The 16,314-nt window shown below is 38.1% G+C and overlaps 3 protein-coding genes across 3 annotated transcripts; 1 reads left to right on the top strand and 2 right to left on the bottom strand.

The window, feature by feature from the left end:
- Positions 1-1,420: 1,420 nt before the first annotated feature.
- LOC133316921 (uncharacterized) lies at positions 1,421-5,168 on the bottom strand (the record flags this gene model as incomplete). The annotated part of the gene is made up of 3 exons (XM_061518717.1): positions 1,421-1,667; positions 4,869-4,985; positions 5,073-5,168. Coding segments are annotated over 3 exons (285 nt in total), but the record flags the coding sequence as incomplete, so codon positions are not given.
- A 6,948-nt stretch (positions 5,169-12,116) lies between these two features.
- LOC133316920 (uncharacterized) lies at positions 12,117-12,638 on the top strand. The gene is made up of 2 exons (XM_061518716.1): positions 12,117-12,208; positions 12,304-12,638. Exons 1-2 carry the CDS (start codon positions 12,190-12,192, stop codon positions 12,636-12,638), a joined length of 354 nt encoding a protein of 117 aa, XP_061374700.1. The 5' UTR covers positions 12,117-12,189.
- Positions 12,639-13,250: 612 nt separating this feature from the next.
- LOC133316923 (uncharacterized) lies at positions 13,251-14,576 on the bottom strand. The gene is made up of 2 exons (XM_061518720.1): positions 14,359-14,576; positions 13,251-14,263 (listed from the first exon to the last, which is right to left on the bottom strand). Exons 1-2 carry the CDS (start codon positions 14,366-14,368, stop codon positions 13,431-13,433), a joined length of 843 nt encoding a protein of 280 aa, XP_061374704.1. The 5' UTR covers positions 14,369-14,576; the 3' UTR covers positions 13,251-13,430.
- Between the last annotated feature and the right edge of the window lie 1,738 nt (positions 14,577-16,314).

Raw genomic sequence — 16,314 nt, 5'->3', positions numbered from 1 at the left:
CTTCTACACATCATACAATCTTTTAATTAACCCCTCCAATTACTCCACCACTCAATTTCACAATTACACAACATACCAACTTCACAAAGTAATGAAGTTCAACTCAAAATTTTACTACGTTACAATTTTCAAATCACAATAATTTTTATTATATCAATCATCATCATTTATTATTCTAAGCATTTAATTCCAAAGGAGATATACTATTTAATGCTCCTAACTGCCATAACTAAACACACATCATCAAAACCCTCACTAATTTTATGATCTCATGAAAAACTCAATGAGAATGAGAAAACTTACCACCAATAGCTTCCAATGGTCCAAGGGAATGATCTCCAACCAATGGTTCAACACAAAAAGTCCCCAAATTTTCCAAAATTACCAATATTTTTGTGGCTGTAAATGGGGTATATCGCCTCCCACAATGATCCCCACAAGGTGCACTCCATATGAAAATCACTCACAATCTCAAGAGGAACAACTTTGTAGTTGGAAGTTTCTCTCAAAAACGGCTAGAAAAGAGAGTTGTAGTTCAAAGAGCTCAAACCACAACAAATGCCAAGACTTCCACGGGAAGAAGGAGAAGAAGAAGAGAGAAAATGGGAGGAAAATCCGATTTCAAGTCACTTTATCCACTTAAGTCACTTAAGTGTATCCTACATGTCACTTAACTTTCTTAAATCACCCAATTTAATCCACAAATTCATAATCTACGTATTTTTTTCGTTCACGTCATATTTTTACTTCCTAAAAATACTGATCTTATTTTTGCGCTTATCGGTACAATTATATAGCAGTATTTTATACCAGAAAAATCACTATTCATCAAATTTTTCAAAACTTGCCTATCCACCCGATTTTTCGTCCTGAATCCATTTCTGACATTATTTTTACCATTTGAAACCTTCTACTTAATTTTTCATGCCTAGGATTACGTGTTTAGTAAATTACCATTTTGCCCTTTTTACATATTTTGACCTTAATTTTAAGATTTTCACTAGTCCTTCCCCTCTAATCCACATTATCACATATAATTATACATTTAGAAATACGATGTGTTATACGAGACACGATTAAATTTGTTTCTCCACTACATAACAGTATCCACATTATATAGCCAAAAATAATAATTACAAATATCAGTACTATTCCATTTACCATAATTACATGATCTTGACTACCTTATTTACATAATTAACATATACCATTTACATAGTTATCCACAAAACAATAAATAATAATACTGCTGCTATGTAGAGACTCCAATATGAACTATCAAGGTCCCCAGTGGAGGTCCTTTTTCACTCTCTTGAATTTCCTCCTCACAAAACCAAGTATCACCCACGTACAAAATTCGTCAATCTTTCACATTCCTTTTAATTTTAGCATTACCAATCAATAGCAATCATCACTGAAATATCATAACTGACAATGATTTACTTGTCCAAAAAGAAATAAACAAACAAAAAAAACTATGTATACTCAAATAATAAACCAAGAATTCATTAATGCACATACTACAAGCGGTATTTCTATAATCTATTAACACTATTAAATCCAGCGTCAGTTGGCAATCCTTATTACCCATTATTTCAGATTTCACCAGTCCCAATAGGCTGCCTTGACATATCTCCGGAGGCCCAGGCTTGATAATCTTTCACAAGCTGCTTAAAAAAATTAACTTACATAAATAAATCAAATTTTATAAATTTGAAAACACTACTTTGTTACATAAAACACCATACATTATAAATTATTTGCATAGATTTGTATAATGTAGATAATTGATCCGGACTAGTCGGCTTTTTATCCGGGTCGAATCGGATTAGTCGAGTAATCGATAAATCGATGGATAATATTCAAAAATAATAATAATAATAATAATAATCAAATGAATAGGTTAGTTACTAATTAGAAGGTAAAGTCGTATACAATCAAGCTCACGTGCATACTGTAACAAACACCGCAAGAAAATACCAGTTGCAGTGACGGCAAAGTAAAATCCAATGTCAACCAAAGTATATTTGAAATTCTGGACATAGTATCTCAACTTCGAATGCACATAGAACCCAAATAACAGGAAGAAAAAAAAGGTTCAAAAATGAGACCTGAAATGCAATACTTTATTTCCAAAAAAAAAAAAAAATGCAATACTTTCTGTCAGCAACTTTGCAGCTTGTCTTAATGCAGCAGTAATTCATTTAATAGCATCACTTAGGAGACAAGAAGGATGTAATGCAATCTAAGAAACAACTGACACCAAGAATAGCAAAAAAACATATATCATAAGCTTGCATATAACTTTTTGAGCAAATGAATAAACAGGGTTCATGTCATCCAAGTTGTTATCAAATGGTTCAAAAACAATTAAAGCTCTAGGAGCAATCTCCTCAAGAATTTTCCCAATATTCCAAATCTGAAGGGTATAGCAGTTTCATCATATCATCCAGTAAGAATCCAGAACAATAAAATGTACTGGCAAGTAGCCACATATGGTGAAATAGATACACCATAATATCAAAAGTTCAATATGATAAACTATAATAAGCAATGAATTTTTGTGTTAAAATCACATCACATTTCAGAAAAAATTCAGTGGTTGAATGTTGTCTGCAATGATTGTCTCAAATTACAGTCACTATGTCTTACCAACACCACCATTCCTTAATTCAATGTTCTTAGGTAGTACATAATTAACCACTTCTTATTCATCAAATGTAGTGATCAAACCAAAAATAAAAGTAAAGTTGGCAAAAAGTGGAAAAGTCAAAATGCAAGAGGCAGGAAGAGCAAAATCTATACTGCAAAAAGTTATAAGAAGATTCTCAAGGAACTCATGTTAAAATGAGAAAATCAATAATGCTACCATTGCTAATGTATAAATCTATTTCACCAAAGTCATATTGTATATGAAAGTTTACCACAATCCGTAAAAGAAACAATATTTTATTTTCGGATTTCATATCAAAGGGATTTCCATTTCTAGAATCAATTAACATCCTTAAACTGACAAATCAAATTGAAAGAATGAGGGCCAAACTTATATTTTTAAAATGGAGGACGAATCAAATCAAGTCGCATGATATTAGGAGTGTGAATATGATATATCGCCATCTAATGAGTTGGAAGGTGTGTTGTTTTCCAAAGTAGGGGTTCTAGGCCTTGGAAATTTGGTTCTAATAACATCGCTTAACTGGTAAATGGCTTTCGCATCTTCATTAGCTGCATCAGGTTATTTCAAGTGAGTATGGCTTAGATAAAAGTTAGATACCAACAACGCAATCCAATCCTCTCAATTTAGTCCATGGAAATTCATCCCCATGATTTTGCTTCCCTTAAAGATGGGCAAGGGCTCACATGTCATCATTTGGGAGGACTATCAGGTAGGAGATTTCCCTTTTAGATATCCTTTTCCACATCTTTATGTCATTCTTCCCTATACAATTCTGTGCTCAATTTTACAGTATTCAAGATTCTAATTTTTCATGTAACTTCCATTTTTTCATAACTTAAATAATAGGGAATTTTCTGAATTGGAGTCCCTATTGGATGTCCTTGACTTTGTAAAAAAAAAAAATCCAAAAATCCACTTCCCGTTAAACCCGACTAGTGAGTGTGGGGTGAAGGTAATCCTTGTACGCAGCCTTACCCTTGCATAATTGCAAAAAGGCTGTTTCCTGGATTCGAACCCATTACCTTTCAGTCATGAAAGAACAGCCTTACCCTTGACTTTGTAACCTAAATAAAATGTTTTAGTCCTGATCAGGTGTGTTACCAAGATAAGTTGTGATGTTGCTTTTGAATCTACTTCTATGGCAATCTGATGGTTGTTGAGTGTGGCTCCTTCATGCGCTCCAGTGGGCGAGGTGGTTTTTCACTTACACAAACTTCAACGTTCAAGTCAGTACATTAACTAAAGTGGAGTATAAAATGTCAACATGTATATGAGAGGTCCATTTAAAGGAAAGAGAATATTGTCCGTTGCCATGTGGAATTATGGCGGAGATTGTGGATCTTGGAGATGACTAAAGGCGGTTATTCATGGGGATTCTAGTGGTGTGGGATCGTGGATATAGGACCAGGTGGCGGGCCAAGAATACTGGTCCAGAACAAGTCCCTTGACCCTTCTGTGGTGTTTTTGTCCAATTTCTTGCTTATTCTTTGAATAGGGTTACTTTCATTCTCGATATACTCCTATGAAAGTCCAAAACTCCCTCTGAGGTCAAGTCTTTTAGTTGGACTACAGTGCTTAATAGAATTAATACTAACAACATGATGCAAGTTTGTAGGCCGCATAAGACTTTTCCCCCTGATGTATATAATGTGTGTTGCCTGCTCATAATCAGCTCCACGTATGTTCTTAAATTGTTCTGTTGCTGTGTCTTTATGGAAATTCTCATTCAGCAAATTTTTTGAATGTTGGGTGTGTCCTGGGTCCCTAGACTAATTTAGGATTATTAGCTTTGATAGCTTTGTTTAAGCAGAGAGGTAAAATTTCTGTCCCAATGTGCAACCTGCCACACTTTGGTGCATTTGGTCGGTGTATAACTATCATATTTCAAGGTTTCTATTGCACAACATTTGATTTGGGACAAGATTAGGCATTGGGCTTTTATTTGGTGTAAAGAGCATGGCATTTTTAATGGGGATTCCCTAACAGATAAGTCAAGGATTGGGTAGCTTAGCTCCATGGATTTCTTTCTTTGTTGTTTTGCATTTTGTTCTTACATTAAGGAGGAATCCTTATCCTCCCATATCTTTGTACTTTGTTTCATTTTGTTAGGCGAATTTCTTCTTTTATTAAAATAAATAATAAAAACCTTAAAAATTTGAATTTGTAAATAATATATTAAGCTTCAACAAACCTGTGACATAAACCGGGGAAGCATAATCCTGAGTATTTGTTCAAGGACTTGAGTCCCAGCCGATTCAATTGCTTGCTTTGGTATTGCTTGGAAAGCAAAAGGAATTTCAATGCTTACCTGGATTCCACATTGCAATCCAAAGACAATTTTAACTGAAATGTCTGAAATAAAAAAACACAAAATGGTAGAAAACTAGAGTTCTACCTCAATTATAGTGTCTGAAGTGAGTTGCTGCACCAATGACTTATCAGAGTCGCTATCACACGATATCCGGTTCACCATTAAAGCTGCATTACCATATTAAAGCATTGAAAAGGCATTTGTGAAAGTAGCATAAACCAAATGACATGAAATTTTGTAAGAAGGGTAAAAGAAAATTGTCTCAGCTTCTGCAGTAAATAAGGAAGTCTACATACAGTTGAACAATCATCACATTTACTGCTTTCAATGCATGGCTAGTAAGCTACATTAAAAAACATTACTAAGGAGAACAAGCATAAGCTTTTATACCAGTTTAGCTATTAACAGTAATACCATGTTTTGCTTTGTTTTGCAACCAAATTGACAAGAACAGTAGTTTCAAACCAAGAACTTCCTTAGATATAGAACCCACCCATCCCTTCCAAATACTAAATATGGTAGATCTCAAATAGCCCTTATCCATTTCGAAGCTTAAAGTAAGATAAAATGACTAGCTCGTCATTTTAAACAATGAAAGAAATTATGAAATAACTAGACTCATAATCGGGAAGATTAGTTCCAAATAGTATAATAGATACTGTTATCAATATAGTATAAGCGGTGTCTCTTGTACTTATCAGATTAATCCTTTGGTGAATAAACAACTGCAGTATTTCCATTTTTGTGCTCTTAGAATGTAGGAAGAAACATTTTTGTTTTATACATCCCATAACAACCTTAACTGACCACATGCATGTATTGTAGGTTATTATCAAGAGATATTTGAATTAAAATCTAGTTGAAGCATTTAATCAACGTTTTTAAGGGTAATAGTAGAATGCCAAAATCCCTGAGGGAGAGACAGAGAAGAAGGGAGAATAGAGGAAAGAATGAGAAAATGATCGTAAGAAAGTAATTGCTTGCATATTCCATCAAGCCATTATGGCTTTTATAATAGCATATTAAAAGGACTTGAAATACAAAAAAGGCAATTGATATTAATATGGACTAATTGATACCAATATTTTATTAATGGAAGCAAACGAATGCTAATTGATACTAATAAATACCAATCAGTAAATGCCAATTGACACCAATGAACATGTGGTTAGAATTTTCCCTTGCCACTTTTAGGAATTTTTTTGTGCCTAGAGCGACACGAAGACATTGGTGCATAACATTACACTCCCCCCATCAACACGTAACTCATTGAGTTGTCCTCAAGTTGAATAATATCCAATGCTTGCTCATCTTCCGAACTAGAGTCCTCGAGTGCAGGGTCCTAATCAATACTTGCAAGACTTGTTGAGTACCTCTCATAATAACTTGTCGGGCAATAATAACAAGCAGTCTGGAAATTGGTCAGCTAAATCTGATTCGAGAGGCTCGAGCTATAGCAAGTTGTCCTCCATATTGCAAAGACCCTCTAAATATAAAAGGGCCAGGCAGCTTTTGCATCTGTGCTTGTGGATGAACTTCTTAACGTATTTGAACTATAGTCCTTTGTCATGCCTACATCCGCCAGACATTACATAGGACGCCGTGTGAAAGGGGGATAGGCAATGATAAGGGTTGCTAGGCTTGGTGTTGCAGAGGGCAACAATTGAAATTGCAAGTTGTTGAGGTGCGACTCGCTGAGTTGAGACTCATACATCCATGCCAACATGAATGCGTCATGCAAGTCAAGGACGAGGAGCTTGGACCACCATGCGCACTTGGAGTTGTAAGCTAGATATAAACAAGTTGTGGAAATGCTCTTCAGAGAGTCCAAGTTGGCTGGCAAGGTTCTTGAGGTGGCTTGGTTATCGAGGATAGAGCTCATTTGAGACAGCTTGGCAAGGAGGGTGGTGGTATCCTGTAACTTGGAGGGACCAAAACGGCAAAGTATGGTAAGGATTAATGTGTCCTAATTGAGCAAAAGGTTATCGGTTGCCATACCTTGGTACCAAATGGCCATAGTGCAGTGGTTAGCAGCAATCGATCCTTTGGGTGCATGTGATAACACTAAAAAGAGCGGTGTACATTAAAAAGTTGATAAACCTATGGTTTATCATGTTTTAGGGCTAATAGTACATGAATTACACAATCAAATGCATGAAAACTTAGGTTTTATTGTGAAAAAGCATGAAAGTTGGATTTTGAGCTAACATAAACTGTTCTTGTGTGCTTTGAAAGTGAATTAACATAAAATTGGGTAAAAATGAAGTAAAGGACTTAGAGGAGAAGGTTGAAGATCAAAGGAAGTCCACAAAGTGCATTCCATAACATTATTAAAGACTGGAAGAGTGCGCTTTAGCGCCCTACAGCGCACTAATGAAGCAAAAAGAGACAATGCCCTGGAAGAGCACACTTTAACACCCTAAAGCGCGCAAGTTGCCCAGAAACAATGAAATTCCCTAGATGAGCGCGCTAACACGTGATGTAATGAAGAAATTTCCTTTCAAAAAGTGCCCTAAAGCGCGCTCTGGCATAGATACAAGGCGTTATCAACACTATAAAGCACGCTAATCAGTGCTTTAGCGCGCTAACACGATCCAAATTAAGGCCCAATTCGTGAATCCACTTAGGGCACGAACCAATTGCCTATAAAAGGAGATTTCCAACACCAATTAAAGAGCTTTTTGATAATTCTGATTAAGGAATCCTACTTTGGTCATAGAAGCGCGTCTTTCATACTTTGGAGCATCGGGAGCCGATTGTTTTCAAGAATACGCTGGGAGTTTTGAGGATTCATCACGCTATCACACCAATAAAGTTTGGGGCATTTTCTTTACTTTCTTTTGTCTTTGATTTCGCTATGCTAGGCTAGATTTTTATGTAGTTAGGTGTAGATGGAACCCAATTGAATTCTTATGTTTATGGATTAAATTGTCTCTGTAATTTTTTCTTTTTATAATTGAATGAATTTATCTATTATTAAAGCTTTCTATGAGTTTGCTTCTTGTAGATTGATATAGGGAAATTGTATGACAATAAGGATAGTGGTGCATGAATGTTGAATTGATAAATTCATCATAATCCATGTGATCTAGAAATAGATACAGGGTAATTATGCAATCTTTAGATTCTTGAACTTAATGCATGTTTTCTTGAGGAATAACCGAGGAAATAGGGTTCTTTCAAGATCACATAGAATTAGGGTAACAAGGGATTGAGCCTTAATTAAATTAAAAGAATCGATTGGCAATATATTAAGGACAATCACTTAACAATTTAATTCATAACATAAGAAGGATATTAGGGGAAATCGAAACCCTAACTACGTTTTCTCTTGGTTGTCAAAACACTCTCTTTTTAATTGCTTGCGTTTTAATTTTGAATTCTTATACTTTTGATCAATCTTAGTTTTAATTCAAAGTTCTCATAATTGTTTGTCCAAATAAAACGTGAATAATGAACTAGTGCTTAAAATCTAATCCTTGTGGGAACGATCTCGTACTCACATACACTTTTATTACTTTTACGATCGGTGCACTTGTCGAAGTCGCAACAAAAGTCATGGTCAGGTCACCCAAGGAAAAACTCAAAAACGTGAGGCGAAGAGTATGTCCATGTATTGGCGTGTTGTCCGAAGGTGGGGACTTGTGTGGAACTCTACCAGCAATGCCCGACAATGGATAAGTCGACAATAGTGAAAGTGATGGTAGCTCTTGTCAGAAGGAGGCAGAAAGGTGTTGATCATGCTTGCTCATTAAGGCCATGAAACTTTCTATTGTCACTTGATTGGATTGAAAGTCCAGGAAATCTTGGGAAAAAATTTCAGCGGTAGCTGCTGCTGCACTGACTAGTTGTTGCACCACTTACAATTGAACCTCGTGCACTTGAAAAAAGGTTGCTAGTAAGGTGGAGGCAAGAGTCGACAAAGCACCAATTGTAAAGGGTAAGAGTAGAAGGGAAAAATTCCAAATAGGGAAGAGACACATAAGGGAGATATAGAGGATAGGATGAGAGAATGATTGGAAAAAAGTAATTGCATGCTTCTTCCATCTAACCATTGAGGATTTTTTAACAGCAAATTATAAGGATTTGAAGTACTTAAAACGTAATTTTTACTAATTTGGACTAATTGATACCAATCTATTGATATCCATATTTTATTCAACGAAGCTAGCAAATGCAAATTGATACTAATTGGGACTAATTGATAACAATCCAATTATTTTTATTAATGGAAGCTATTAAATGCTAATTGATACCTACGAAGATGTAAATAGAATCTTCCTTAGCCACTTTTAGGAATGTTTTTGCACCTAGAGTATACATGAACACCTTGGTGCATGACAAAAAGATTCAAGAGGTTTTGAGGCTTGAAGGTGGAAAAAACTTAAACAACACTACAACAACCAGCCATTAACATGGCTACCACCATTGGCATGGTTGCACCAATTTTTCCTTGAATCTAAATGACCACTGAAAGGTTCATGGAACTATCGAACCAATACGACTAGCATCTTGTTGCAACACTTCGACTAAAATTCACCACCAATCCTCTCTCTCCCACCCATTCAGCAAGTGGCATTCTAGGCCAAAGACCACAAACAACCATCATTATAGACGAGAGTGACAAAGTCGCATAGCCTATCATAAATCCTTATGTTTCCATGATTCTCTTCTAAGGACCCATCTATTTGGTTGTTCAATGTTAACCACTATTTTCAATATTATCATACTCACCCAGACGATCAACTATTGTTGACTGCAATGCATCTCAATGCACTTGTGGACACTTGATACAAGGGTTTGAATGCTAAAAAACTCTTGCCCAATTGGGACACATTTGTCTGTGCCATCCATCACCACTTTGGTCGTGCCGAATATAAGGATACCACCACCCTCCTTGCCAAGCTATCTTTAGACTAGTTGTGTCCTTGATTACCAAGCTACCTTCATTAAACTTGCCAACTGTATGGTCTTTCTCAAGAGCATTTACGCAGCTAGTTTATCACTAGCTTGCAACTCTGTGCGAACATGGTTGCCCAAGCTCATTGGTCTGTGTACTTGCATAATGCATTCGCATTGGAACACATGTATAAGTCTCAGCACAACGAGCCACACCTCAACAATTGGTCACTTTAACCATCGCCCTCAACAACACCACGCCTGGCAACCCCTACTGTCTCTCAATCCCTAGTTCCTATCAAATGTTTGACAAACGAAGAGATGCAACCACGACATGACAAAGGACTATGCTTCAATTGTGACGAGAAGTCGTCCAACCCATTTATATTTGGAAGGTCTTTGCAATGCGGAGGATGACTTGATATTGCCCTATTCATAGGCCGCTAACAATTTTGACAAGTTATGATTCATAGACAGGACCTTGCACCTGAAAACTCTAGTTGGGAAGATGAGCAAGCATTGGATATTACTCAACTTGAGGACAAGTTGTTTCTTGTTGGGGAAAGGAATGTTACAACACCAAATTAATAGAATTAATTGGTTTGACTTTTCTTTATCAATTTAATTTATCTTACTATTATTTCTATTTCAAATTAGTTTATCTCATATTATATGGCTTTTTGACCCTTATGACCCTTAATTAATAATTAATTACCAAATTGCCCTTCATTTAAAACTATTTCGAAAATTTAACCCCTCTCAAAAACATAACACCAATCTGCCCCTGTTTGACCGTTGACCACGAAGCCTACCCGGGTACACCCTTACCTACCCGGGTATTTTTTGAAAAAAAATTTCTACCCGGGTACAAGTTCTTGAATCTGGGAAAATGGTTGAATTATTTACCCGGGTAGGGAGGAGTGTACCCGGGTAAACATCGACGGTAGGGTTTTTAAATACCCCAACAGCCCCATTTCGAAAACCCACAAAGGGGTACCCGGGTAGAGCTGCTGGAGGTGTGTCTTCTTGAGCGATTTCAGGCATAATCTTGCACCAATTTGTCTTGTTTCTGATCATCATTCGTGGACCTTGCAACCTATCTGCCTTCTACCGATTGAAATCGATCTAAGGTGCATTTTTTTTTCGTTTTTTTCAATTCTGTTCTGATTTCTGTTCTGATTCATTGTATTTTCGTTTATATCATTTGATTCTGTCCGAATTATTTTATCAATTTGTATGTCATACCCTTACCCTAACCCTAACTCTAACCCTAACATGTATGTATCTAATTTCTGATTTTGGTTATTTTTTCAGTTTAATAGTGTAACGCAATGACCTCTAGATGCGTTTCAAAGCTGCCAGTGACCCATTCCGAGAAAAGAACCAAGAGTCGTCACGATGGGTCTTCATCCTCTCAGCCCCAGGCTGCTTCGAGTCAGGCTCCGGACTTGAAGTTTGGATATTTGTTTGAGGATGACATACTTGCACACGAGACGTTCGTGAAGTTTTTCATGACCCGGAAGATCTGCGAACCGAAATCACTGGATTCGGCATTCTTCAACCTAGAGCATTTCGACATTGTGCCGCTTCTTCAGGAGACACATTTACTTGACCTGGCGGAGATGCGGTGCCCATACTCGGAGGTTATGGTAAGAGCCTTCTACCAGAACCTTGGCTACTCGCAAGGCGAGCTGACTTCCCGTGTCTGCGGGATTAATATCATCATGACTGCTCCTATCTGGACGGAGCTACTGGGGTTCGATTTTGATGGTGTCACAGGAGCAGCACTATATGATGGAGACAGCCATCATATATTTGGTGATTATAACCGGGAGGCCATTGTTACAGAGACTAGGAGAGCAGACGCTGAGCCCGGACATTTTGCTCATTATCCTGTGAGCAACTTGTCAGTTTCTGCTCGCATTCTTCATTATGTGGTGACACATATTATTTTCCAGCGCCCGCATAATCACTCGAAGGTGCTGGAAGGGGACTTTGTCATCCTGTGGGCCCTCCTTCTCCGTCAGCAAGTGAACTGGAGGCATTATATATGCATACTGATGTGGAAGGCAGCCAAGTCAAAGAAGGCTGAATTGCCTTTTGCATTCCTAGTGCAGAAGATTCTGCATAGATTTGGAGTGCCTATGGCAACAGAGAGACCTTGAAGACCGCCAGAGGCTGGAATGCTATATTTGGTGAGAGGCTCCTGAAGCAGTGTGGGATCCTGTCGAACAGAGCGGGTATCTGGACGTGGAAGAAGGCACCAGAACCACCTGAGATCCCAGTCCACCACGATGCTGAGATGGAGGATGCACCTGCAGGTGATGTTTTGGTGTTTATGAGTTTATGCATTTTTGTGTTGTTTATTTTTTAATGTGGTATTTATAAGATGTGCTTTTCATGGTTTATGATGCAGGCCTTGATGATGATGACGATGATGATGGCGTTGCTGAGGTTGATGTCAGACAGACACGTCCCACCCGCAGTCGGCGACCACCAGCTCCTCCTGAGGGTGGATGGACACTTGATCATGTCATGGCATCCATAAATGATCTGACTACTGACTTTAGAGGATATAGACAGAGCACGAGCAAGTGGCGGAACCAGATGGACACAAGGGTTGCACGGTTGGACACAAGGGTTACACGCTTGGAGGGTTTAGTTGGCGAGGGTGCCCATACTCAGGAGGATGACAATGGGGACGACACACAATCGGATGATGAGAATGGGGATGACACGCAATCGGATTAGTGTGTCCATAGGGTTTCATATCATTGATTTAGTTGGCAAGGGTGACCATTTTGGATGTAATGTAGTCATTTTGGTACATTTAGGAACTTTACCTACATTGCATAGATCTTTTTGTACTGGATGTTCAATATTTGAATGAATGAAATTTTCGTTTTGCGCATGTTCAGACTTGTTGGTTATGCATTAATATTGTCATATGTAATTTGGAAAACAATTCAACCCAAAGTACTTTAATATGGATGTTCAACATTGATTGGCGCACATCATGATTCCGGCATCCTATTTCTACGAAATCAATCCACCCCCAAGTCATATTGTATGTAGGTATTACACAACAATTCAAAAAATGCTAAAAAAATGGCCAAAACACAAGCTGCAACTGCATTAACAACTGGTCTACCCGGGTACCACGAACTGGTGTACCCGGGTAGGTTGTACTCGGGTATATCATTACGAGTTACCCGGGTAGACCAGTTGATTATGCAGCAGCAGCTGCTGTTCAATCCATTTTTTTTGCATCTTTTGAATTGATGTGTAATACAATAACCTTAACTGACTCGGGGAAGAGGTAAATGGGTATGGTAGACATTTGCACAATACGGAACGAGTGACTCGCTAAACTTAACGGATGTCAACATTTACGTTATGCAACACAAGAATACAGTTCAACAATACATTTCAACAACACAATACATAACTAATACAAGATAAAGTTTAGGGTACAAGGAAACAAAACAATACGTAAAGTGATTGTCATTACAAAACAAAGTACTACACAGAAACAATACGTAATCATGCTTGTCTTAGTCTCAATGGACATGTACGAATGTTATGTCCAACTTGCTTGCAAAGCTTACATCTGCTCTGACTGCTCGAGGGTTGAGACTCAACCCAATCCATCTCATTCTGAATCCTTGAAGACTGTGGTCTTCCTTTTGCACGTACCAACCGGGCATCCGGAATTACAGTAGGCCCAACAACGGATGGAATCAACAATTCATTGCCAATAGGAAACCAGTGTGCAGCATATACTTTAGCAATGGTTGGGATTTTGAAAACATGATCCACATAATCATAATGGTTTAACTTGGCTACCTTGCAAACTGCTAATACATGACTGCAGGGATACCTCCTTGCTGTAAACCTACCACACTGACATGTACGATTGATTAAGTCCACTCTCATGGTGTCACCAACCTCGTGTGTAGATTGATTGTAGGCATCCTCAACCTCAAACAATAACAGCTCACTATCATATATCCTCACACGATAAGTGCCGGCCAATTCATCATTTTTTTGCAAAGCTGCCTCAACCTTCTTTGAAATTATCCAACCTTGTGAGATATCTTTTTCAATCCCTTCACGTCTCTTGACGAAATACTCAACGAGTCTACTGAATGTCATCTTGACCAATGCAGTTATAGGCAGATTACGTGCTCCACGAAGCACCTTATTCACACACTCAGATAGGTTGGTTGTCATATGACCAAACCTACGTCCTGTCTCATCATACGACCTGCACCATTGCTCTTTCGGAATCGCATCCAACCATGAAGCAACTTCAGGATTGTTCTCGATAAATTCCTTATATCTAATGTCGAAATTTATCTTTGAACATGTGTACCCTGCAAAACAACCATGACATATGCAATTGGTTAGTGAATTTCATCAATGTTTTCTTCAAATGGTTGAAAATGTGAGTAATTATATCGTACATTACCTAATTTCATCAACGTTTTCTTCAATTCCACATTCCTAAAACGGGTATTGAAGTTGCTTCCGATGTGACGTAGACAAAATACATGATAAGCATATGGAGGCTGCCACCCTCTGTGATCTTTCACCGCCCTTATGATGCTTCGATGACGATCGGATATTAGACAAATACCATGCCTATGTGTAACATGAAAACGTAAAAGGCTAAGAAACCAAGACCAATCATCCAACCTCTCACCTGGAGGAACAACAGCAAAGGCAATAGGGAGCAGAAATCCATCTTCATCCTGAGATGTTGCAATCAAGAGAGTACCTCTGTACTTCCCATACAGATGAGTGCCGTCAATTTGAATTATAGGCTTGCAGTATTTGAATGCTTCAATGCATTGGTGAAATGTCCAAAAAACCCTGTGAAATACGGCCCTGTCTGTATAAACCCGACGTTCATCAAAACATTGATTTGTATCAAGTTTGAACACAGAACCCACATTCACTTGCGTCATATACGTCAGCCAATTTGGCAAGAATCCATACGATTTCTCCCACTCACCATACAGCTTAACAATGGCCTTCATTTTTGCCTTCCAGGCCTTCCTGTACGATATGTTGTATCCATATATTCCCTGTATTCTCTCTTGAATCAGAGCGGGTTTTGTAGATGGATCTTCCTTTAACATATCTGTAAAAAAAAAAACACAACTTTACCATATTCTCAATAAGAATTTCCACTAAGTAGACAGTAGAATACATACTCATTATAGTCGCACAAATAAAATCTGAATCCAACTGTCTATGATCCTGTGACAGGCCCTGGTTCAGGCATATGTGATCTTCACCCCATTTACGAACCACCCAATTAGCTCCCTTCTTCGGCTTGATTGCCCTCAGGTACCAGGGACAACCGTCACCATGGTTTTTACACTTCATAACAAATCTTGACTCGTCGCTTTTTTCGACTATGGTTGTCCTACGCCCCTTCATACAATGTATCTTCACAGCATGTTGCAATTCTGGTTTGGACCCAAATTCTTGTTGCACAAATAACGGATCTCCTAACTTCCAACCTCCGTGCAAGTCATCATCGCCATATAGGATCTCCAGCTCGTCATTAGGGTGCGCCCAGTTAATGAATGAATAATGTTGGCTTTCATTCCAGAATGGCTCCACCTCAGTCCCAGCATCTAAAGATCAACTCTCATTTGTCTGAATGAATACCACCACAAATAATAAATTGTCTAAAACAAATGTTCAAATTTAATAACTTACCACTACTGACTGGGTCGACATGAAGTGGTGACAAGGCTGGGGTACCCAGACATACGGCGCTCGTGTCAGCCTCAAAATTTCCCTCCACGTCAGTGTCTGACGAATCACCTTCTGGAATAGCACTTCCAGGTTCTCCCTCATCTTCGCTGTCCACATAGTCCTCGTCTTCATCCTCTTCATCCTCATCCAATGCTACCTGAGGAGGTGCAGAAGATCGTACAACTGTATCTTCTTGACCGGTACAATGTGCAGTAGTGGTTGTATGCACCGGTAAAGATGAGATTGACCAGCATCAACTTCAACATATATCTCAATATATTTTAATACTTTCCATTCAACAAACGCATCTGTTACGAACTCCACATCTTCATCATCATTTATATCGTTACCAATGTAGTATATTGTATCCATATCCACTACAGTCTCTAACCTGGCCATCATGCGGTGGATGGAATGGATGCCTTCTGACCCCATTTTTTGAAGAATTCTCTCCTTCAGTTCATTGCATGTAGTGCCCACTTTGATTTTCATCGTTTTTGTTTTTCCTTCAAATCGGACACCGTTCGGACCTTCAAAATGCCTCCCATTGTAGTAAATAACTATAGGAACCATGTTTGGACTTGAACTCATCTTTCACACAAAAATTAGATCTAGGTTTTGGGTTTGGAGGTTGGTTCGGATTTTTGAGCACAAA

The sequence above is a fragment of the Gastrolobium bilobum genome, unplaced genomic scaffold (genome assembly GCF_033153095.1).
Source record: "Gastrolobium bilobum isolate Gb01-03AN ecotype WA unplaced genomic scaffold, APGP_CSIRO_Gbil_v1 utg200721, whole genome shotgun sequence".
NCBI classification, from domain to species: Eukaryota; Viridiplantae; Streptophyta; class Magnoliopsida; order Fabales; family Fabaceae; genus Gastrolobium; species Gastrolobium bilobum.
Note: the sequence above shows the minus strand (reverse complement) of the source record. Positions and strands in the feature narration are given on the sequence as shown.